Source organism: Salvelinus fontinalis, chromosome 17 (genome assembly GCF_029448725.1).
Source record: "Salvelinus fontinalis isolate EN_2023a chromosome 17, ASM2944872v1, whole genome shotgun sequence".
NCBI classification, from domain to species: Eukaryota; Metazoa; Chordata; class Actinopteri; order Salmoniformes; family Salmonidae; genus Salvelinus; species Salvelinus fontinalis.
The window spans coordinates 46,008,527-46,032,066 of NC_074681.1; the positions used below are offsets into that span (position 1 = coordinate 46,008,527).

The 23,540-nt window shown below is 41.1% G+C and overlaps 1 protein-coding gene across 4 annotated transcripts; it reads right to left on the reverse strand.

Moving 5' to 3' along the window:
* Nucleotides 1-146: 146 nt before the first annotated feature.
* ift57 (intraflagellar transport 57 homolog (Chlamydomonas)) lies at nucleotides 147-12,793 on the reverse strand. 4 transcript variants are annotated; one of them, XM_055867602.1, is made up of 11 exons: nucleotides 12,300-12,793; nucleotides 11,972-12,146; nucleotides 11,602-11,720; nucleotides 5,420-5,514; nucleotides 5,238-5,299; nucleotides 4,776-4,898; nucleotides 4,594-4,665; nucleotides 3,308-3,439; nucleotides 1,838-1,900; nucleotides 1,237-1,303; nucleotides 147-621 (listed from the first exon to the last, which is right to left on the reverse strand). In XM_055867602.1, exons 1-11 carry the CDS (start codon nucleotides 12,449-12,451, stop codon nucleotides 443-445), a joined length of 1,239 nt encoding a protein of 412 aa, XP_055723577.1. In that variant the 5' UTR covers nucleotides 12,452-12,793; the 3' UTR covers nucleotides 147-442. The 4 variants fall into 4 exon arrangements, with proteins under 4 accessions (XP_055723577.1, XP_055723576.1, XP_055723578.1 ...); XM_055867601.1 differs by having other exon boundaries at nucleotides 5,238-5,309; nucleotides 5,424-5,514; nucleotides 12,300-12,792; XM_055867604.1 differs by having other exon boundaries at nucleotides 552-636; nucleotides 5,238-5,309; nucleotides 5,424-5,514; nucleotides 12,300-12,792.
* Between the last annotated feature and the right edge of the window lie 10,747 nt (nucleotides 12,794-23,540).

Here is a 23,540-nt window from a genome sequence, read left to right on the forward strand (position 1 = left end):
CAAATCCACGTAATTATACAACTTCTTATTTGTAAAAAGAATCTCAAGTTTAATTATCTCCATTACAAATATGGCAATTAGCAAACTTAACCCTGCATGTAAAACATATGGGCATTCAAATCTGTCTTTTATAATTCCAATGTATGTAAATATTGAGATACTTTAATTCAACCACACCAACAAAGCCTTAGAATGCAATCAAAAATGATTTGAAACATATGACAGTTGATGTCAGAACAATACAGATCTATGTGTCTGCTTAAACAGACCGTTTAGAATCATTTAAGGACTTTGGTAAATTGGCTGTAGTCAGGATGTAATCCACTGCTTGCCTTCTCATAGCAGGTGCCATACCATGTAAATAATATAATTGTACAGGCATAATGTATCGGTATATAAAGTTCAGTAAGCTAATGATAGATAATGCCATACTGTGTATATCTCAGTATGCGCCGATGGCAGACTCTGGGATATTGGTGGCGTGCATGTCTCGAGTCATGTTGGACTTCTCCTTTAGCTTGGCCTGCAGTAGTGTGTGCTCCACCACTCCTATCCGAATGTCCATCTGAACAATCTCCTGCTTGAGCTTGGTCAGACTCTGCTTGATTTTCACCACCGGGGCTATAATTCAAAAAGCTCAAAAGGGTAAGAAAACGAATAATATCAAACATTTTCAAAACAATTTGTCACAATCATTACACATGGATAGATTCCAAAATAAATCATGTTTTTAATGATCTAACAACTTGATTTATAACCTTTCTTCAATAGATTCAATGATAAAGAGAACTGTCACCATATAATGTATTTTAATTCAAGAACTGTTGCTTCACCCATCAAGACCCCAAAAAAATGCATGGGTTTGCAAAGTGCCCAATTTAAGAAATATATACATTTAAGGTACTTTCCGATTATATTGAACGACAGAGGATGACAGTGGGGAAAGGTAAAGAGGCGGCGTCAGGTAAAGAGGGCAGTAGGCCAGATTCTAACATATACCGACACCGTAGACGTGTGTGCCGGAGGCTGTGGCATTACTGCTAGACCAGCCAGGCCACAGCAAGGTGCCCAACCTAATGACGTATGTAACACAATAGGATGTGACATCCCCTCTGACTTTTTCATGTGGGAATTGCGTCATATTCACTATTTTGTCCAGCTTGCAGTGGAAAGGGCTTAAAGCTTATAGTGCTGTGTAGATTCCCTAGTCTGGTATGTTTTCATTTACAGACTCACCTCCATCAGACATACTGCTGCCCTTCTCCTCCATTTCCTGCTTCACCTTCTCCAACTCCTCTGTGATCTAGGTTAGAATGAGACAGCACTGAGATAGTTGACATCAAAACTCATCTGTCATCTATGGCACTAAGAAGTATCTACAGAGGATAAGCGATAGGCAGTATTTTTTGCACGTTATTTCGGCATTAATACGTGCCACATTTCAGTGTGCAAACAACGTACAAAAAATATATATAATTTGCAGTGGCGGATTTAGGTATAGGCGACATGGGCAGGCGCCCACTCCGACCCACAGTCTCACACGGTGACATGATATCATTGACGTGACGTGCAAATGAGCGTATTTACAGAGGATAAGAGACAGGTAATATAACATATATGGCCATTTAGGACTATATCATGATGTTGGTGTAAAATAATTACGTGAACAAATTGGGAAAGAATGACTGGTCCAAAAACCACATGCCCGTAATGTGAATGAGAATATTTTTTTTTAGAATAGCGTGAATGTTATGAGAATGATTGGCTAGGGTTATGAGAACATGGTACGAGAATGACCTGCATACTGTAGTTTACTGTGTGTGATGTGGTCACTGACCTCAGCCAGAACTCTGGTCCTCTCTGTAACTCCACCACTTCCCTGCTGGTAGCACTCCCTTGCCTTGGAATACAAAAAGGTCAACATGTCTGTATGCTTGTCCCTCCACCCCAAATAAGCCAATTAGTTGTGCCTCTGCATTGCTGACCAACGCATACCACAGCAACAAAATACTGTATACTAGTATTGGATATTCTATTTTATAAACTGGTTGGTTTAAGCCGTGAATGCTGATTGGCTGAAAGCAGTGGCATATCAGACCGTATACCATGGGTATGACTAGGGCTGTGGCGGTCATGAAATTTCGTCAGCCGGTGATTGTCAAGCAAATAACTGTCGGTCTCATGGTAATTGCCGTTAATTAACATAAACACATTTAGCATCTCCTGGCTTCCACACGTAGTCTTACAAGCCATTTAAAAAAGTATATAGCCTACACCTTCACAATAAATACATGATTTATTTTAGAGCACTCTAAAGAAGCATGATATGAAGAACATTTTGTCTATTTCAGAAGAAAATATCAAACTCTGTTGTCCTTATGTTAGGTCCTGATGTGCCTATGCCAAATGGCTGACGGCTACACTCGTTCATTTAGCGAATAATATTTGCTTATAATTCCGTGGCATTACTTTATATTATTTTATAGTATGAAGAAAACAATTGAACAAAGCTGAATAAAATATAAATATTTTCTCTAAACGACTTGAGGGAGTGCGCACATGCGGCTATTCTGTGTTGAGTGGCTAACAAAGAAATAGGTACTCCTATATCCTTAATTTAGAGTTATTAATTTCGTTGTTGGAAATCTGTCCTTGGGTCTGATGAGTCTAAATTTGAGATTTTTGGTTCCAACCGCCGTGTCTTTGTGAAAAGCAGAGTAGGTGAACGGATGATCTCCACGTGTGGTTCCCACCGTGAAGCATGGAGGAGGTGTGATGGTGCTTTGTTGGTGACACGGTCAGTAATTTATTTAGAACTCAAGGCACACTTAACCAGCATGGCTACCACAGCATTCCATCTGGTTTGCGCTTATTGGGACTATCATTTGTTTTTCAACAGGACAATGACCCAACACACCTCCAGGCTGTGTAAGGGCTATTTGACCAAGAAGGAGTGATGGAGTGCTGCATCAGATGACCTGGCCTCCACAATCACCCGACCTCAACCCAAAATGGTGGCTACTTTGAAGAATCTCAAATATAAAATATATTTTGATTTGTTTGACACTTTTCTGGTTACTACGTGATTCCATACGTGTTATTTCATAATTTTGTTATCTTTACTATTATTCTACAATGTAGAAAATAGTTAAAATAAAGAACAACCCTTGAATGAGTAGTTGTTCTAAAACTTTTGACTGGTACTGTAAATAGTGAAGTAAAGTACAGATACCCCCAAAAACTACTTTAAGTAGTAATTTAAAGTATTTTTTACTTAAGTACTTTACACCACTGTATGGATGCTTACCTCGCTGAGTTTGGACTGGGCGCTGCGGTAGTCCTGGATAAGGTGTTCCAGCTGGTTGTTGATGTATTTCTCTCTGCTGCCCACCTTCTCCAGGGTCTTACCGATCTCCTCCTGCAGCTTGTCTAGGTAGCCCTACCAAATAGGTACACATAGCAGCTTTCGCTCTATAATACATTACTAGCATACTAAATGTAAAGTAATAGAATGACATGGGAGGTTGGCTGTGTGATAGGTGCTAGTCTTGTCAGACAGTGAGACTCAGATAAAGTAGCTTATTCATGAGTTGCATGTTTCGTCACAATATTGTTTTGAACATTCGTTTTGGACCGATGCCCGATTAAGCATTCTATTCAATGCATCGTCAATGAGCGCTGATAAAGATCATCAAAAGCGCATTACAGTGGCTTGGAAATACAATGACATTCAAAATGAGTCAAATAATCAGTGGGAAAACCTTTTGATGTCATCAGATTGACTTTAAATGCAGTATAACGTTAGCTAGCTAAGATTGAGGGTAGACCACCAGATTTTAGCTAGCTAACATTAGCATTTCCAGCTATTTCTACGAATTTTGCTAGCTAATAACAACATTGTCATCCATCCACATTCCACATGATAATGCTGGCAAAATTGTTGCCTACTAAATATTTTACTACTTTAGCAACGGCATCTTATTTCCACGCACTATAGTTTAATTTAGACTAAACAGTAGTTAGCCGTTGCCCAGAATGACTGGGCTTTTATCCAGTTTAGGGCACCAGGCGGCTTGCGAATGTTCATAACAACGGCATGACGCAACCGAGCGCATATGTTTTCTTTCTTTAGCTGTGCTTGATTGAGCTTACCTGGCATAATGGAACCGACGGATTCGTCACAAAAGTGCCAAACCCACACACCTGGCACTCCCTTCAGTCTCAATCAAACACTCAAAGTATTTGAAAGAAAATAAATAATTGTCTATTTGAACCAGGTTTGGGGCCAATCAAATTAAGGCAGTGATTTGAATTTAAAAAATATATAAAAAGTGGAACAACTTTTGAAATAAATAGCTTAGAAATGTCAGTTTATTGAGAAGCTATTGAAAATGGATGCCCTTTAAATTATTGAATGGGAATATTTGTTTACGTCCTGAATTGACCCCAACCCTCATTTGAACCCAGGTCTGGTGAGAGGGCCACGTTGCTAGTCTAAACAAGATGTGTCTTACAACATCTTTCTAGATGGTATCAAAGTGATGTAACCTAGACAGAGAAAACTGAGTCCAAGTGTAAAGGACTAAAGTCCACCTTGGCCTCCTTGAGAGATGATTTGATCCCGTCTTTGTGCTGATGCATTTGGTCCACGTGGATCCTCCAGTCCTAGTAGTGGACATAGTCTTGTTACAAACACTCATGTTTTAGACTATTGCCCGGCCCTGCATTGATTTTGAGAGAGCAATGCCAGAATTTACAGCTGTAGCAATCTTTACCTTGTGGTCCGTTCTGATTGTGACCTTCAGTTGTGGGAGAACCCGCTCGACCTCTAGATTCCATTCTGCAGCGTCCATGTTTGATTCCAGTATATTGTCTGGCTTTGAAGATAGTCTGGTCTCCTGAGAGAGGGAAGGGGTTAGCGTTAGGAATGATAGTATGTACACCATGAGGGAATGAGCAAGAGCTAAAAAAAAAAAAAAAAAGGTAAATATGTATTTTATATTTGTTTGAGTCCACTGGTGACTAGCCTTTCTACATCTACAGACAGGGTACGGCATGTAGCCTAGTATTAACCACACATGAAAAAGACAATACAGCAGCACATCTAATGTATGCGTAGTAACAATGTATCCACAATGTCCAAACAGAACTCTTATTGGGACAGTAAATATGTACACCGTTACAGTTCATTGTTCGTATCCAGCTATTAGCATAACGTTACAGCAACTGCAACTCACACTTTGATTGGTCCTTGATTTAAGTGCCTCTAGATCCATGACGTTTTCTTCCTCGTAGTCGTCTGGTTCCTCCTTTATTAAGGGATTTATTTATATTTTTTTAAATAGACATATTTTTAAAAAGTGATGAGTACAATATATACAAATAGGCCTATCATCAGGGGACACGTCGATGGGGATACCCACTGTCATCTCATCTTCCACTTTACTGAGAGTCAGCTCTGCATCATCCTCCATCACAGACTCTTCTTCCATCTCCTCTGTAGGGTAGTTTGGTCTGGGAAAAGACAGGGGAATAGGGATTGCCCGAGGCCAGCTATGTTAAACTTTTTCATTGGTTGCACCTACGTCACATCACACCATTGTTATGAATGTTGTCAAGAGGCTCTCAATCATACTAATGTTGCATTAAAAACAACTGGGAACTTGGAAATCTCAGACTTCCGACTTCAGTATGTTCAAGACAACCTGGAACTCTGAATAAAACGATATCCGACTAAAGATCTCCGACTGGGAAAAATAGTTTTGAATGGTCATACAACTTGGCATTCCAAGTCGGGAACTCGGGCGTCTTTCTAGAACTCCAACTTTCCGACCTGAATATCACTGATGTTGTGATTTGACCTCATCCCCCCCCCCCCCGAGATGTGCCCAGTCATTCTTAATGGGGGCTAATGACCATTTAGCCTAAATTACAGCTTCGAAATACGATGACATTGGTGGAGTAATGTTTCCATAGCTAGTAAAAGGCCTTTTCACACTGACATTGTTCTTAGCCCAAGGCTAGACTGGCCCTGGGCTAACTTAGCCTGTGTTCACGCAAGCATTTGGTAACCCTGAGCTAAACTTTAGCCCTGGGCTAAGGATTCACACTTGTATTCCAAAACCCTGGGCTAACGGACAAACACAACATGTGACCAACATTTTATCTCTGATTCGTGACCAATGCTATAAACAATAACACATTTATGAACACATTATTTCCTCATGCTTCTAGCTTAGCATTTGATTTCCAACAGTGATGGTTTGTATAAACCTTGCCTTCTACCTGTCCAACATCGGAAACAATATTTCAAAAATATTGAAATTCGATCTCACCCCTGTACAGAGAATGCTATGAACAAAATAATTTTCTGATTCAGACGAAATCATGCAACAATATTATTAGCATGGATATATGCAATTAAATGTCAATAGAAAAGCTACGAAAATGGAGGAAAATGGAGCGTTGGCTGCATTTCCAGCTGTAGGGTTTGTAGTTTTAGTTGGCTAAGTGAGAAGACTTTAGCCAGCCTGCATAGCAACCATTTTTGATAGACATAGCAACCAACCAATGTTTTTGCACTGATGAAAGTATATTGTTTTTTGGTCCTCAGATGGAAGGATTAAATAGTATGAATTTACTTGTCAAAATAACTCACAGAACACATTACAGACATGTGTTCTGTGCAAGTGTGAACACTCACTTAGCCCTGGGCTAAGGGAGATTTTAGCCCTGGAGCTAAGGAGGCTCTTAGCTCTGGTCTAAAGTGCAGTGTGAGCGCACCTAAAGTTTGACAAAAAATACCTACCTATGCGAACTTTAGCTAGCTAAAATCCAGTGCACTGTAGCTAGCTAACGTTCTAATCAATGTTCCCTCTAAGCTGTATGCTCGCAGCTACCCGGGACTGCCTCGCAGAAGACATATCAGCCTGCGCAGAGTAGCAACTTCAAATCAATTTGATAGTTTTCCCCTTTAGTTAACACTATCAATGTTTCCCTTTACTGTGGGAATTGTGATCAAATCAACGCAATATTAGCCACTTTCAAAGGAACATACCAAAACAAACTATGCAAGATATGTTGTTTTAGGCATAAGGCCTAATTTATGTTGTTTTAGGCAGAAGGCCTAAAATAATGCATAATGCATTGACAGGCATGACTCAGCCTGTACTCTACACAGACCAGTGCTGCATGAACAATCAGAACTGCAGTAGGCCGATAAACAAATAGACCATTGCCATACATGAGTCTGCTGCCATATATGGATCTGTGCCATTCACTTTGAACTGGACTGTGTTTACAGCATGAGTGGTTGTGAGTAGGTGAACCTATTTTGATATCAAAGCGAGAGCTGCATGTAGCCACTTGCGCACATTTGTTCATATCCTTCGCTAGTTAGTGAGTTATTAGCCCAGTTATAGATCATTTGTAGTCAGCAATGGGGGAGTGATTGCTTCCTACAAGAGCACAAAACGTGCACATTGCAAGACCTCTTGAAAGGCTTGTAAAATGGCTTGCTTAATATTAGGCTTTATTAGTTGAGTGACAACCAATGTAATTTGCTTGGTTACTGTTATTAAATGCACTGTTGAAAACTGTGTTTTACTGGAATAAAAGTAGGCTAAGCCACCAGGGACAAATCTTTTCTGGCTATAGCCTATGCTGATCAGGGATTACATTAGATTTTATTTTGATTGTTCAGGTTCAACATCAGCAATAGTTTTGGTAGTTTTGCTTGAAACAATCAGTGCATATGGTCATGTTTAGATATACAAGGTAAAGGTGATAATTTCATAACGAGTACAGCAATCACTTTAGCGAGTCGCACTGCATGGCCAAAGCGGGAAGAGCTGAGGAGCTCACTCCATAGAAACTTCAAAACTGTCAAATCCATTCGACTTTGAAACGGGGGTGAAATTGGCTATGTTATATAATTTGTAAAAAGATAAATATTGATACATTACTACAGCCAACACTTTCAAACTGCCAAAAGGACAAGTTAATTAGTGGGTAATGGTGATTTTAGATCAAAAGTGGAGGGACAAAAGGCATACACACGGTCCCGTGTGGCTCAGTTGGTAGAGCATGGCGCTTGCAACGCCAGGGTTGTGGGTTCATTCCCCACGGGGGGACCAGGATGAATATGTATGAACTTTCCAATTTGTAAGTCGCTCTGGATAAGAGCGTCTGCTAAATGACTTAAATGTAAAATGTAAATACATTAACCAGTGACTTATATACAATGCAGTTTGAAAGTATTTAGACCCATTCCCTTTTTCCACATTTTGTTACAGCATTATTCTAAAATGAATTTAATAGTTTTTTCCTCGTCAATCTACACACAATACCCTATAATGACAAGCAAAAACATGTTAGATATTTTTGCACATTTATATAAAAAAAATAAAAAAAAAATACCTTATTTACATAAGTATTCAGACCCTTTGCTATGAGCCTCGAAATTGAGCTCAGGTGCATCCTGTTTCCATTGATCACCCTTGAGATGTTTCTACAACTTGATTGGAGTCCACCTGTGGTAAAATCAATTGACTGGACATGATTTGGAAAGGCCCACACCTGTCTATATAAGGTCCCACAGTTGACAGTGCATGTCAGCGCAAAAACCAAGGCATGAGGTCAAAAGGAATTGTCCGTAGAGCTCCGAGACAGGATTGTGTCAAGGCAAAGATCTGGGGATGGGTAACAAAACATTTCTGCAGCATTGAAGGTCCCCAAAAACACAGTGGCCTCCATCATTCTTAAATGGAAGAAGTTTGGAACCACCAAGACTCTTTCTAGAGCTGGCCGCACGATTAACTGAGCAATCGGGGGAGAAAGGCCTAGGTCAGGAAAGTGACCAAGAGATGGGAAAGCCTTCCAGAAGGACAACCATCTCTGCAGCACTCCTCAGTAAAAAAACACATGACAGCCCGCTTGGAGTTGGCCGAAAGGCACCTAAAGGACTCTCAGACCATGAGAAACAAGATTGAACTCCTTGGCCTGAATGCCAAGCGTCACATCTGGAGGAAACCTGGCACCATCCCTTCAGTGAAGGACGGTGGTGGCAGCATCATGCTGCGGGGATGTTATTCAGCAGCAGGGACTGGGAGACAAGTCAGGATCCAGGGAAAGATGAACAGAGCAAAGTACAGAGAGATCCTTGATGTTCCAGATCGCTCAGGACCTCAAACTGGGGCGAACATTCACCTTCCAATAGGACAACGACCCTATGCACATAGCCAGGACAACGCAGGAGTGCGTTTGGAACAAGTCTTTGAATGTCCTTGAGTGGCCCAGCCAGAGCCCGGACTTGAAAACGATCGAACATCTCTGGAGAGACCTGAAAATAGCTGTGCAGCGACGCTCCCCATCCAACCTCACAGAGCTTGAGAGGGTCTGCAGAGAAGAATGGGAGAAACTCCCCAAATACAGGTGTGGCAAGCTTGTAAGTTCATACCCAAGAAGACTTGAGGCTGTAATTGCTCCCAAAGGTGCTTCAACAAAGTACTGAGTAAAGGGTCTGAATTATTATTATGATTAATTATTGAATGAATTATGTAAATGTGATATTTGCAAGAAAATCTAACAACCTGTTTTTCTTTGTCATTATGAGGTATTGTGTGTAGATGGATTACTTTTTCTGAATACTTTCCAAATGCACTGTATAAACTAGATAACTGATAGGGGACACTGTTGAAGCCACCATTCCGCCGCCTTGGCACTCCCCCACCTTTGTAGAAAATATTTTTGAAGCAATAGAAATTAATTTATTAATGTCTACATTCGTTTTTTGCCACATGTATTCTACTACAGATACATTCATGCGAACTTTTGAAATTATATTATGTTAGCTTAACATACAAATATACACTACCGGTCAAAAGTTTTAGAACACCTACTCATTCAAGGGTTTTTCTTTATTTTTACTATCTTCTACATTGTAGAATAATAGTGAAGACATCAAAACTATGAACTAACACATATGGAATCATGTAGTAACTAAAAAAAAAAAAGTTAAACAAATCAAAATATATTTTATATTTGAGATTCTTCAAATAGCTTCACTATGCCTCTATAGCTTTGCACACTCTTGGCATTCTCTCAACCAGCGTCATCTGATGCAGCACTCCATCTCTCTCCATCTTGGTAAAATAGCTCTTACACTGCCTGGAGGTATGTCCCACTAAGCACAAACCAGATGGGATGGCGTATCACTGCAGAATTCTGTGGTAGCCATGCTAGTTAAGTGTGCTTTGAAGTCTAAATAAAATCAGACAAAGATACCAGCAAAGCCCCCCCACACCATAACACCTCCTCCTCCTGATTCACGGTGGGAAATACACATGCGGAGATCATCCTTTCACCCACACTGCATCTCACAAAGACACGGCGGTTGGAACCAAAAATCTCCAATTTGGACTCCAGACCAAAGGACACATTTCCATCCATCTAATGTCCATTGCTCGTGTCTCTTGGCCCAAGCAAGTCTCTTCTTTTTATTGGTGTCCTTTAGTAGTGTTTTGTTGCAGCAATTCGACCATGAAGGCCTGATTCACACAGTCTCTTCTGAACAGTTGATGTCTAGATATCTCTGTTACTTGAACTCTGTGAGGCATTATCTTTGGGTTGCCATTTCTGAGGCTGGGAACTCTAATGAACTTATCCTCTGCAGTAGAGGTAACTCTGGGTCTTCCATTCATGTGGCAGTCCTCCTGAGAGCCAGTTTCATCATAGTGCTTGATGGTTTTTGCGACTGCATTTGAAAAAACTTTCAAAGTTCTTAACTTTCTGTATTGACTCACCTTCATGTCTTATAATAATGATGGACTGTCGTTTCTCTTTGCTTATTTGAGCTGTTCTTGCCATAATATGGACTTGGTATTTTACCAAATAGGGCTATCTTCTGTATACTCCCCCTACCTTGTCACAATACAACGGATTGTCTCAAAGGCATTAAGAAGGAAAGAAATTACACAAATTAACTTTTAAGAAGGCACACCTGTTAATTGACATGTATTCCAGGTGACTACCTCATGAAGCTGGTTGAGAGAATGCCAAGAGTGAACAAAGCTGTCATCGAGGCAAAGGGTGGCTATTTGAAGAAGCTCAAATATAAAATATATTTTGATTTGTTTAACACTTTTTTGGTTACTACACAATTCCATGTGTTATTTCCTAGTTTTGATGTCTTCACTATTATTCTACAATGTAGAAAATCCTAAAAATAAAGAAAAACCCTTGAATGAGTAGGTGTTCTAAAACTTTTGACTGGTAGTGTATATATTAAAACTTTCTTAAAGTATAATTTTTTTAGATTAGTAATGTTACTGTCCCCACTACAACAACTAAAAATACTTAAATACATTTAATTATGTTCTTGAAACATTTAATTGAAATACTGTAGAATTACATTAATTCCCATGGAGGACTTTTTAATCCCAGCCCCCGTCCCCGCAGGAAGCCTTTGCCTTTTGGTAGGCCGTCATTAGAAATAAATAAGAATTTGTTCTTAACTGACTTGCCTAGTTAAATAAAGGTTAAATAAAAAAAATGTAATAATCAGCAAACCAGAATTTATATACATCATTGACATTAACTTACCTTTTCCAGGAAAACACTCTCTCCTTCAGAGCCTCTTCAGCCAGCCGATCCAGCACATAGCACACATGTTCCCCTGAACCAGCTTTTAGTTTGGAGGGAGGAAAGTCTACCAGTCCTCCCTGGGTCAGGAGAGAGCAATATTTTGATCAAAGATGCAATGTCTGAAATATGTCTTATACTAAAGTTGGACCATCTAGCTTAGTATAGGTCCTTACAGTTTCACAGCAATGTCACGTGATACATTATGCAATGGAAATGAAAAAAGAACAAATACAGGTCGTTGATAAACAAATCCCCCTGTTGTCTGCAATTCAAAACGGTAGACAACAATGGGGACACCAACGTGTACAGTATGTTGAGTTGTGCTTACAAAAGCTCTCAACTGTGAGAGAATGTTGGACACGGTGGCGTTGGGGTCGTCATACTCCTGAGGCTGCTCGAAGGGTCTCCCTGCTGCATTGATGAGCCAAGACGCGATTATGGTAAACATGAAGAATTGCTCCCCTGGATTTGATGGCATGTAGGCACTGGATGCAAAGTAATGCCTATATGGGGGAACAACGTATTACCCTGACTGACAATCTCTTACCAGAATTGACTGCAATGTATTTTGACAGTCATACCTAGCAGTTTGAACTGTAATATCACTTTGGAAACTTTGCACATCAATAATAGCTAGCTAGTTGCTACTTGCCAACCTGGATAGAGCTTTCATGTTGTGCTTTGCCAGAACTTCCTCTTCGTAATCCAGAAGCTTCAATTTGTCCAGCAGGTCCTCCATAACCACGAACATTTGATATGCTGCTCCAGGACCCCGTTCATCGTCCCCTCGTCTATTGTCATCTACCATCTCTCTCTTGGCACTTCTTGCAGGCTAACAACAACCCAATTTGTGCTTGACCAATTTTTGATGCAGATCAGCGCAGTCTTCTTCAGCTTGTTTTGGTTACCATCTGTGTTGTCAAGCAACCCTAATATAGCCAGATAACGTTAGCTAGCTAAGTTAACAGTTTCTTGGTTAACTAAAAAGCCAGCTATACATTTTGAACGATTATCCCTATATTAAATATATCCAGTTAGTACCTGTGTATTGAGATGAATATTCAAGTAGTTGTATCAATAACTCTTGCACATATTTTGCTAGAGCAGGCGACATGCGTCCTAACGTAACTTTATTTGCGTCCTTACGTAACAACCTTTCGTTTACGTTCCAGTGCAGAGTTATCACACGTGTCGTGGTTTTGCTGCCACCTACTGCAGTGGATGAAAAACTACTCCCGGAGAAATTAATAGAAACAGTTAATATATACGTGAATTGTAATGAGAGAGTATAAGGACTAAGCTGACTCTTAAACAGATCAAGCAAAAACATTAAACTGAGTTGCGCTGCACAGAAGATCTCGACAACGACTGGAGAAGTGTTTAACATCACCAGTAGGCTTATGCTACCACAACCTTATGATATATATATTTTCAGAAGTGCAACATGACTGCAAGAGACAGGTCAGAATGTATGTCTGAAAAACAGAACAATCCACATTTTGTTCTGAACTAGTGGTGTTTGAATTTGTTGATAAAATGCGGAACATGATTGTTTTCGACAAAAGGACCGAAATGCAGGACTTTACCCTCACCCTAACGCTAACCCTAACCTTAATCTCATTTTTATATATTCACAAATGGAATATAATTTTCCTGGATTGTAGCAGGAGGCAAAACTATATAACACCCTCTTTGATTAGAGACATATTTTGGGCTTGGGGGGTCAATTTTAGCTGAACCACAGCTGTGTCTGGAGGTATATAATGGTTTGCCATTAGACTGTTGCCCATGGGTGTAAAATAATGACTTGTCCGGCAGCTATTTCCTAAAACCGCCTGCTCCTTTGCACGTATCATAGGGTGCAACACATCATGTGTGTGCCAGTTAATGAGAGAGATCAGGCTCAGCCTGCTGTGTTCCAGGGGCATTTGAGATATGTGCATTTCGTAATTACTGGAAGGCAGTAAATGTACACAGAAAGAGGAAATAGCCAAAGTGGGGTGCAGCTCTGCATTTATGTCCAGTTGTCTTGTCTTGTGATACAAAATAAGCAAATCTCACTGAAAGGTAATTAAAATGTGTCCGACATTGAAAACTTGATTCCCGGAAAAACATTTTTTTCCTATTGATCTTAGAATGAGATATAACTGTCCTCATGTGGACATGTAACATTTCACTTTGCCAATATAGTTACACTTGTTCAAAATCAAAGTTTATTGGTCGCGTAGCACAGTTTAGCAGATGTTATAAGGGGTGCAGTGAAATGCTTAGGCTACTAGCTCCTAACAATGCAGTAAAGTGTCAACAAGTACACAAATAATCAACCATTTAAAAAATGTACACTACCGTTCAAAAATTTGGGGTCACTTAGAAATGTTCTTGTTTTTGAAAGAAAAGCAAAAATTTTGTCCATTAAAATAACATCAAATTGACCAGAAATACTGTGTAGACATTGTTAATGTTGTAAATGACTATTGTAGCTGGAAACGGCAGATTTTTTATGGAACGTCTACATAGGCGTACAGAGGCCCATTATCAGAAACCATCACTCCTGTGTTCCAACGGCACGTTGTGTTAGCTAATCCAAGTTTATCATTTTAAAAGGCTAATTGATCATTAGAAAACCCTTTTGCAATTATGTTAACACAGCTGACAACTGTTGTGCTGGTTAAAGAAACAATAAAACTGGCCTTCTTGAGACTAGTTGAGTATCTGGAGCATAAGCATTTGTGAGTTCGATTACAGGTGCAAAATGGCTAGAAATAAAGAACTTTCTTCTGAAACTCATCAGTCTAGTCTTGTTCTGAGACATGAAGGCTATTCCATGTGAGAAATTGCCAAGAAACTGAATATCTCGTACAATGCTGTGTACTACTCCCTACTACTCGCCTCTTCACTGCTTTAGAGGATACGTTCATTAGAGCTACCCGCCTCAGAAGTTGCACCCGAAATAAATGCTTCATAGAGTTCAAGTAACAGACATATCTCAACATCAACTGTTCAGAGTAGAATGTATGAATCAGTCCTTCATGGTCGAATTGCTGCAAAGAAACCACTACTAAAAGACATCGATACGAAGAAGAGACTTGGTTTGGTCACGAAAAAAGACCAATGGACATTAGACCGGTGGAAATCTGTCCATTGGTCTGATGAGTCCAAATTTGAGATTTTTAGTTCCAGCCGCTGTGTCTTTGTGAGATGCAGAGTAGGTGAACGGATTATCTCCGCATGTGTAGTTCCCACCGTGAAACATGGAGGAGGACGTGTGATGGTGTGGGGGTGCTTTGGTGGTGACACTGTCAGTGATTTATTTAGAATTCAAGGCATCCCATCTGGTTTGCGTTTAATGGGACTATCATTTGTTTTTCAACAGGACAATGACCCAACACACCTCCAGGCTGTGTAAGGGCTATTTGACCAAGAAGGAGAGTGATGGAGTTCAGTATCAGATGACCTAGTCTCCGCAATCATCCGAACTCAACCAAATTGAGATGGTTTGGGATGAGTTAGACCGTAGACTGAAGGAAAAGTAGCCAAGCATATGTGGTAACTCCTTCAAGACTGTTGTAAAAGCATTCCAGGTGAAGCTGGTTGAGAGAATGCCAAGAGTGTGCAAAGCTGTCATCGAGGCAAAGGGTGTCTACTTTGAAGAATCTAAAACATATTTGGATTTGTTTAACACATTTTTCCTTACTACATGATTCCATATGTGATATTTCATAGTTTTGATGTCTTCACTATTTTTCTACAATGTAGAAAATAGTAAAAATAAAGAAAAACCCTTGAATGAGTGGATGTGTCCACACTTTTGACTGGTATTGTATATATTACGGACTCTGACATTGCTCGTTCTGATTTTTATTTATTTATTTATTTAACATTTTTGGATCATGTGCGTATTGTTTTGCATTGCTAGGTATTATTATTGCACTGTTGGAAATAGAAACACAAGCATTTTGCTGCACCGGCAAAAACATCTGCAAATCTGTGTATGTGAACAATAAACTTTTATTTTATTTCTTTGTTAAACGTGGATCGTTATAGAATTACCTGAGAAAAGGCTGACTCTCACACACGCTATTTTTAATTTAAGTTTTGTAACATGAAACTACCCATTCTTCATTCCCGGCCTCCTCACTCCGCCCAATGTTGCTCAGACCAAAGCCTAATATATTGACATATATTTTTTATATATACATGTAATATATGTACTTATAAAATATATATTTAACAATATGCATGATTATTTATGGTCTATATTTATATATGAATAACACATCTAGTTCATAATATATGGTGATATACTGTATGCACAAGAAATGTAATTAATTAAATGCAAGTCAAATACAATAGACAAAAGGCACACAACACAAACAATAAAGACTCAACAATGTATTGTTTCCCTTTGTGAGCTCAGAAGGCTGTATCTGAAAAACAAAATATAATGTACAAATTACCACTGTGCACTTATCATCTGTATTTGAAAATACAGTATTTAAACAGGTTGACAAATACCCTGAGGATAATGCGACAGAGAGTAAGTGAAAAAAATCCAAACAAGATGAAGAATTAGGGGTTATTGTGTGACTGCCTAATGAGGTCAGGCTACCTGATTTGGTGGGCTCCAATGAATTACACTGAGTGAACAAAACATTAGGAACACATTCCTAATATTGAGTTGCACCCCCATTTTCCCTCAGAACAGCCTCGATTTGTCGGGGTATGGACTACAAGGTGTCAAAAGCGTTCCACAGGGATGCTGGCCCATGTTGACTGCAATGATTCCCACAGTTGTGTCAAGTTGGCTGGATGTCCTTTGAGTGGTGGACCATTCTTGATACACATGGGAAACTGTTGAGCGTGAAAACCCCAGCAGCATTGCAGTTCTTGACACGCTCAAACAGGTGCGCCTGGCACCTACTACCAGACCCTGTTCAAAGGCACTTAAATCTTTTGTCTTGCCCATTCACCCTCTGAATGGCACACAAAAAACAATCCATGTCTCAATTGTCTCAAGGCTTAAAAATCCTTTAACATTTCATCACCCCTTCATCTACACTCATTGAAGTTTGGCGCGCTGCCAATTCAGCGGTTGTTTACGAAAATTATCCTGTAAAAGGGATCCGTGCGGCAAGAAGTTAAAACAAGTGACATCAATAAGGGATCATAGCTTTCACCTGGATTCACCTGGTCAGTCTATGTCATGGAAAAAGGTGTTCCTAATGTTTTATACACTCATTGTAGGAGTTAATGTTCATGAAAATCAAATTGATACTTACAATTTTTATTTTATTGTTTTATTACACCTTTCTTTAACCAGGTAGGCCAGTTGAGATCAAGTTCTCATTTACAACTGAAACCTGGCCAAGATAAAGCAAAGCAGTGCAACAAAAACAACAACACAGAGCTACACATGGGATAAACAAACATATAATCAATAACACAATAGAAAAATCTATGTACAGTGTGTGCAAATGTAGTAAGACTAGGGCGGTAAGGCAGTAAGGCAATAAATAGACCATACTGGCAAAATAATTACAATTAACACTGGAGTGATAGATGTGCAGATGATGATGTGCAAGTAGAGCTACTGGGGTGCAAAATAAATAACAATATGGGGATGAGGTAGTTGGGTGCGCTATTTACAGATGAGCTGTGTACAGGTACAGTGATCGGTGAGCTGCTCTGACAGCTGATGCTTAAAGTTAATGAGGGAGAGAAAAGTCTCCAGCTTCAGTGATTTTTGCAATTCGTTCCAGTCATTGGCAGCAGAGAACTGGAAGGAAAGGCGGCCAAAGAATGTGTTGGTTTTGGGGATGACCAGTGAAATATACCCGCTGGAGCGCGTGCTACAGGTGGGTGTTGCTATGGTGACCAGTGAGCTGAGATAAGGTGGGGCTTTACCTCGCATAGACTTATAGATGACCTGGAGCCAGTGGGTTTGGCGACGAATACGTAGCGAGGTCCAGCCAACGAGAGAATACAGGTCGCAGTGGTGGGTAGTATATGTGGCTTTGGTGACAAAACGGATGGCACTGTGATGGACTACATCCAATTTGCTGAGTACAGTGTTGGAGGCTATTTTGTGAATGACATCGCCGAAGTCAAGGATCGGTAGGATAGTCAGTTTTACGAGGGTATGTTTGGCAGCATGAGTGAAGGATGCTTTGTTGCGAAATAGGAAGCCGATTCTAGATTTAATTTAGGATTGAAGATGCTTAATGTGAGTCTGTAAGGAGAGTTTACAGTCTAACCAGACACCTAGGTATTTGTAGTTGTCCACATATTCTAAGTCAGAACCGTCCAGAGTAGTGATGCTAGACGGGCGGGCAGGTGCTGGTAGTGATCGGTTGAAGAGCATGCATTTAGTTTTACTTGCATTTAAGAGCAGTTGGAGGCCACGTCAGGAGTGTTGTATGGCATTGAAGTTCGTTTGGATGTTTGTTAACACAGTGTCCATAGAAGGGCCCGATGTATACAGAATGGTGTCGTCTACATATAGGAGGATCAGAGAATCACCAGCAGCAAGAGCGACATCATTGATATATACAGAGAAAAGAGTTGGCTCGAGAATTGAACCCTGTGGCACCTCCATAGAGACTGCCAGAGGTCCGGACAACAGGCCCTCCGATTTGACACACTGAACTCTATCTATAGTTGGTGAACCAGGCGAGGCAATCATTTGAGAAGGCTATTGAGTCTGCCAATAAGAATGAGGTGATTGACAGAGTCGAAAGCCTTGGCCAGGTCGATGAAAGTACTGTCTTTTATCTATGGCGGTTATGAAATTGTTTAGGACCTTGAGCGTGGCTGAGGTGCACCCATGACCAGCTCGGAAACCAGATCGAATAGTGGAGAAGGTACTGTGGGATGGTCGGTGATCTTTTTGTTAACTTGGCTTTCGAAGACTTTAGAAAGGCAGGGCAGGATGGATATAGGTCTATAACAGTTTTGGTCTAGAGTGTCTCCCCCTTTGAAGAGGGGGATGACCACGGCAGCTTTCCAATCTTTAGTGATCTCAGACGATACGAAAGAGAGGTTGAACAGGCTAGTAATAGGGGTTGCAACAATTTTAGCGGGTAATTTTAGAACGAGAGGGTACAGATTGTCTAGCCCTGCTGATTTGTAGGGATCCAGATTTTGCTCTTTCATAACATCAGCGATCTGGATTTGGGTGAAGGAGAAGTGGGGGTGGGGGGTCTTGGGCAAGTTGCTGCGGGGGGTGCAGAGCTGTTGACCGGGGTAGGGGTAGCCAGGTGGAAAGCATGTCCAGCCGTAGAAAAATGCTTATTGAAATTCTCGATTATCATAGATTTATAGGTGTTGACACTGTTTCCTAGCCTCAGTGCAGTGGGCAGCTGGGAGGAATGCTCTTATTCTCCATGGACTTTACGTTGTCCCAAAACGTTTTGCAATTAGTGCTACAGGATGCAAATTTCTGTTTGAAAAAGCTAGCCTTAGCTTTCCTAACTGACTGAGTATATTGGTTCCTGACTTAAAGTTGCATATCACGGGGGCTATTCTAATGCTGTCCGCCACAGGATGTTTTTGTGCTGGTCAAGGTTAGTCAGGTCTGGAGTGAACCAAGGGCTAAATCTGTTCTTGGATCTACATTTTTTAAATGGGGCATGCTTATTTAAGATGGTGAAGAAAGCAATTTTAAAGAACAACCAGGCATCCTCTACTGACGGGATGAGGTCAAAATCCTTCCAGGATACCCGGGCCAGGTCGATTAGAAAGGCCTGCTTGCTGAAGTGTTTTAGGGAGAGTCATGAGGGGTGGTCGTTTGACCGCGGGCCATTACGGATGCAGGCAATGAGGCAGTGATCGCTGAGATCCTAGTTGAAGACAGCAGAGGTGAATTGAGGGCAAGTTGGTCAGGATGATATCTATGAGGGTGCCCATGTTTACGGATTTAGGATTGTACCTGGTAGGTTCCATGATAATTTGTGTGAAATTGAGGGCATCTTGCTTATATTGTAGGACTGCCAGGGTGCTGAGCATATCCCAGTTTAGGTCACATAACAGTACAAACTCTGAAGATAGATGGGGGGTAATCAATTCACATATGGTGTCCAGGGCACAGCTGGGGGCAGAAGGTGGTCTATAACAAGCAACAACAGTGAGAGACTTATTTCTGGAAAGGTGGATTTTTAAAAGTAGAAGCTCAAACTGTTTGGACACAGACCTGGATAGTATGACAGAACTCTGAAAGGCTATCTCTGCAGTAGATTGCAACTCCACCCCCTTTGGCAGTTCTATCTTGACAAAAAATGTTGTAGTTGGGGATGGAAATTTCAGAATTATTGGTGGCCTTCCTAAACCAGGATTCAGAGACGGCTAGGACATCAGGATTGGCGGAGTGTTCTATAGCAGTGAATTAAACACATTTAGGGAGGAGGCTTCGGATGTTAACATGCATGAAACCAAGGCTTTTACGGTTATAGGAGTTAACAAATGAGAGCGCCTGGGGAATAGGTGTAAAGCTGGGGACTACAGGGCCTGGGTTAACCTCTACATCACCAGAGGAACAGAGGAGGAGTATGATAAGGGTACAGCTGAAGGCTATAAGAACTGTTTGTCTAGTGCATTGGGAACAGAGAGTAAAAGGAGCAGATTTCTGGGAGTGGTAGAAAAGATTCAAGGCATAATGTACAGACATGGGTATGGTATTATGTGAGCACAGCGGAGGTAAACCTAGGCATTGAGTGACGATGAGAGAGCTTGCATCTCTGGAGACACCAGTTAAGCCAGGTGAGGTCTCCCCATGTGTGGGGTGTTTGACAAAAGAGCTATCTAAGCTTGTAGACCTGGACTAGGTGCTCTACAGTGAAATAAAAAAAGTAATAACTAGCTGAAAGAGCAGAAGACAAGGCATATTTACATTAGAGAGAGGCATGTGTAGCCGAGTGATGAGCAGCAATAGGTCAGTCAGGGAGCCGATCGGTAGTCTTTACTATGCTAGGCGAGCGGGAGGCACGGTGTTCAGAAAGCTAGCGGGCCGGGGATAGCAGATGGGTCTTCGGCAACATCGCAACGGAAAAGCCTGTTGAAACCACATCGGACAATTACATCGGCAGACCAGTCGTGATGGATTGATGGGGCTCCATGTCGGCAATAAAGGGTTCAGGCCAATTGGCAAAAGAGGTATTGCAGCCCACGAATTAGCGGGTATACCTCTTCGGCTAGCCGGGAGATGGGCCTAGCTCGAGGCTAGATCAAGGCTAACTGGTGCTTGCTTTGGGACAGAGGCGTTAGCCAGCAGTAGCTACTTGGTTGCAGCTAGCTAGCTGCGATGATCCGGTGTAATGGCCCAGAGCTTGCGGCAGGAATCCGGTGATGCAGTGGAGAAAAGCAGTCTGATATACTCTAGGTTGATATCGCTCTGTGCAGACTGGCAGGTATTGACCGAGCTAAAGCTGGCTTGTGTCCGAGCTAAAGGTGAAGACCGCTAGGTGAGGCTAACAGTGACTACTAGCTAGTAGCTAATTATCTGGCTAGCTTCTGATGGGAGGTTCCAGTTATAACGTATACAAATAGCAGATCCGTACCACATTGGGTGAGGCGGGTTGCAGGAAAGTATATTTAGATCGTAGGTGGAAAGTGAGATAAAAAATATATACGGGGAAAAAATACTATTTACATGGGACAAGACGGGATACACGTCCGACTGCTACGCCATCTTGGACAATGCAGATTCCTTAACCTCCGGTGACCATTTTAAGACTCACACGTTGACAGTTACTCTGTGAATAATGCAGAGACTGAGTCAATAAAACAATTCCACACAAGAGGGGTTCATGCTAATTAAGGTACTAGTAGCTCAATTATACAAAAGACTAACTTACATTGGCTGGGGTCTGTCCATAGGCAGTTGAGGCTCCAGACCAGAAGGATCACTGCAGGGAAAATATGATTATTTTTACTTGTAATATAAATATAAATATAATCACAACATGCAACAATTTCAAAGATTTTACTGAGTTACAGTTCATATTTGGAAATTAGTCAATTAAAATAAATGAATTACGCCCTAATCTATGGATTTCACATGACTGGGAATACAGATATGCATCGGCTGGTCACAGATACCTTATAAAAAGGTAGGGGCGTGGATCAGAAATCTGGTGTGACCACCATTTGGCTCATGCAGTGCAACACATCTCCTTTGCATAGAGTTGATCAGGCTGTTGATTGTGGCCTGCGGAATGTTGTCCCCCTCCTCTTCAATGGCTGTTGCTGGATATTGGCGGGAACTGGAACACGCTGTCGTACACGTCGATCCAGAGCATCCCAAACATGCTCAATGGGTGACACGTCTGATGAGTATGCAGGCCATGGAAGAACTGGGGCATTTTCACCTTCCAGGAATGGTGTACATATGCTTGAGCTCTGGGGCCGTGTATTATCATGCTGAAACATGAGGTGATGGTGGCGGATGGATGAATGGCAGGACAATGAGCCTTAGGATCTGGACATTTTCTGGGATATTTTAATTCAGCTCATGAAACATGGGACCAACACTTTACATGTTGCGCTTATATTTTTGTTCAGTGTAGCTAGCTAGCCAGTTATAGCTATATTGCTGTCAGAGAAACCCAACCCTCACTACAAAGCTAGCTAGAAGCAACATTTAACATTAACTAGCTAGCTTTGGCACTTAAATTATATCTAACACATAGCTACATACATAACATTAACTCAGATTAAATATTCAAAATAATGACCTTCGTCAGTCATTCTGCATGTTGGGGTGGCAAGATAAAGGAGCTAGCTAGTTAACTAGCTGGGTTAGCAAGCTTGGTGAAAACTCTTTCGATCAGGCAGTTGAAGAAAATATCTTCAGTTGAAAACATTTTAAATCAATGTTATTATTTAATCAATTAAAATGTCGTTATCAACAAGAAAGATTTTTGGCTCTGACAGCTGCTGTTCACCATCATCTGAAGAAAATTTGAAATTGCAACGGCTGCTCTGTCAGTTGGAGGGTGGGCTGGGCTCGGAAACCTTTCGAATTGTGACTGACAGCTCTGGAGAAATATCTATTTTCAAAATAAACAACCCACAATGACAAAGCAAAAAAAGGTTTTTAGAAATGTCTGCAAATAAAAAACTGAAATATCACATTTACATAAGTATTTAGACCCTTTACTTAGTACTTTGTTGAAGCATCTTTGGCAGCGATTACAACCTCGAGTTTTCTTGGGTATGAACCTACAAGCTTGGCACACCTGTATTTAGGGAGCTTCTCCCATTCCTCTCTGCAGATCCTCTCAAGCTCTGTCAGGTTGGATGGGGAGCGTTGCTGAACAGCTATTATCAGGTCTATCCAGAGATGTTAGATCGGGTTCAACTCCGGGCTCTGGCTGGGCCACTCAAGGACATTCCTGCGTTGTCTTGGCTGTGTGCTTAGGGTCGTTGTCCTGTTGGAAGTTGAACCTTCGCCTCAGTCAGAGGTCCTGAGGGCTCTGGAGCAGGTTTTCATCAAGGAGTTCTCTGTACTTTGCTCTGTTCATCTTTGCCTCAATCCTGACTAGTCTCCCAGTCCCTGCCACTGAAAAACATCCCCACAGCATGATGCTGCCACCACCATGCTTCACCATAGGGATTGTGCCAGGTTTCCTCCAGACGTGACGCTTGGCATTCAGGCCAAAGAGTTCAATCATGGTTTCATCAGATCAGAGAATCTTGTTTCTCATGGTCTGAGAGTCTTTAGGAGTCTTTTTGGCAAACTCCAAGAGGGCTGTCATGTGTATTTTACTGATGAGTGGCTTCCGTCTTGTCACTCTACCATAAAGGCCTGATTGGTGGAGTGCTGCAGATGGTTGTCTTTCTGGAAGGTTCTCCTATCTCCACAGAGGAACTCTGGAGCTCTGTCAGAGTAACCATTGAGTTCT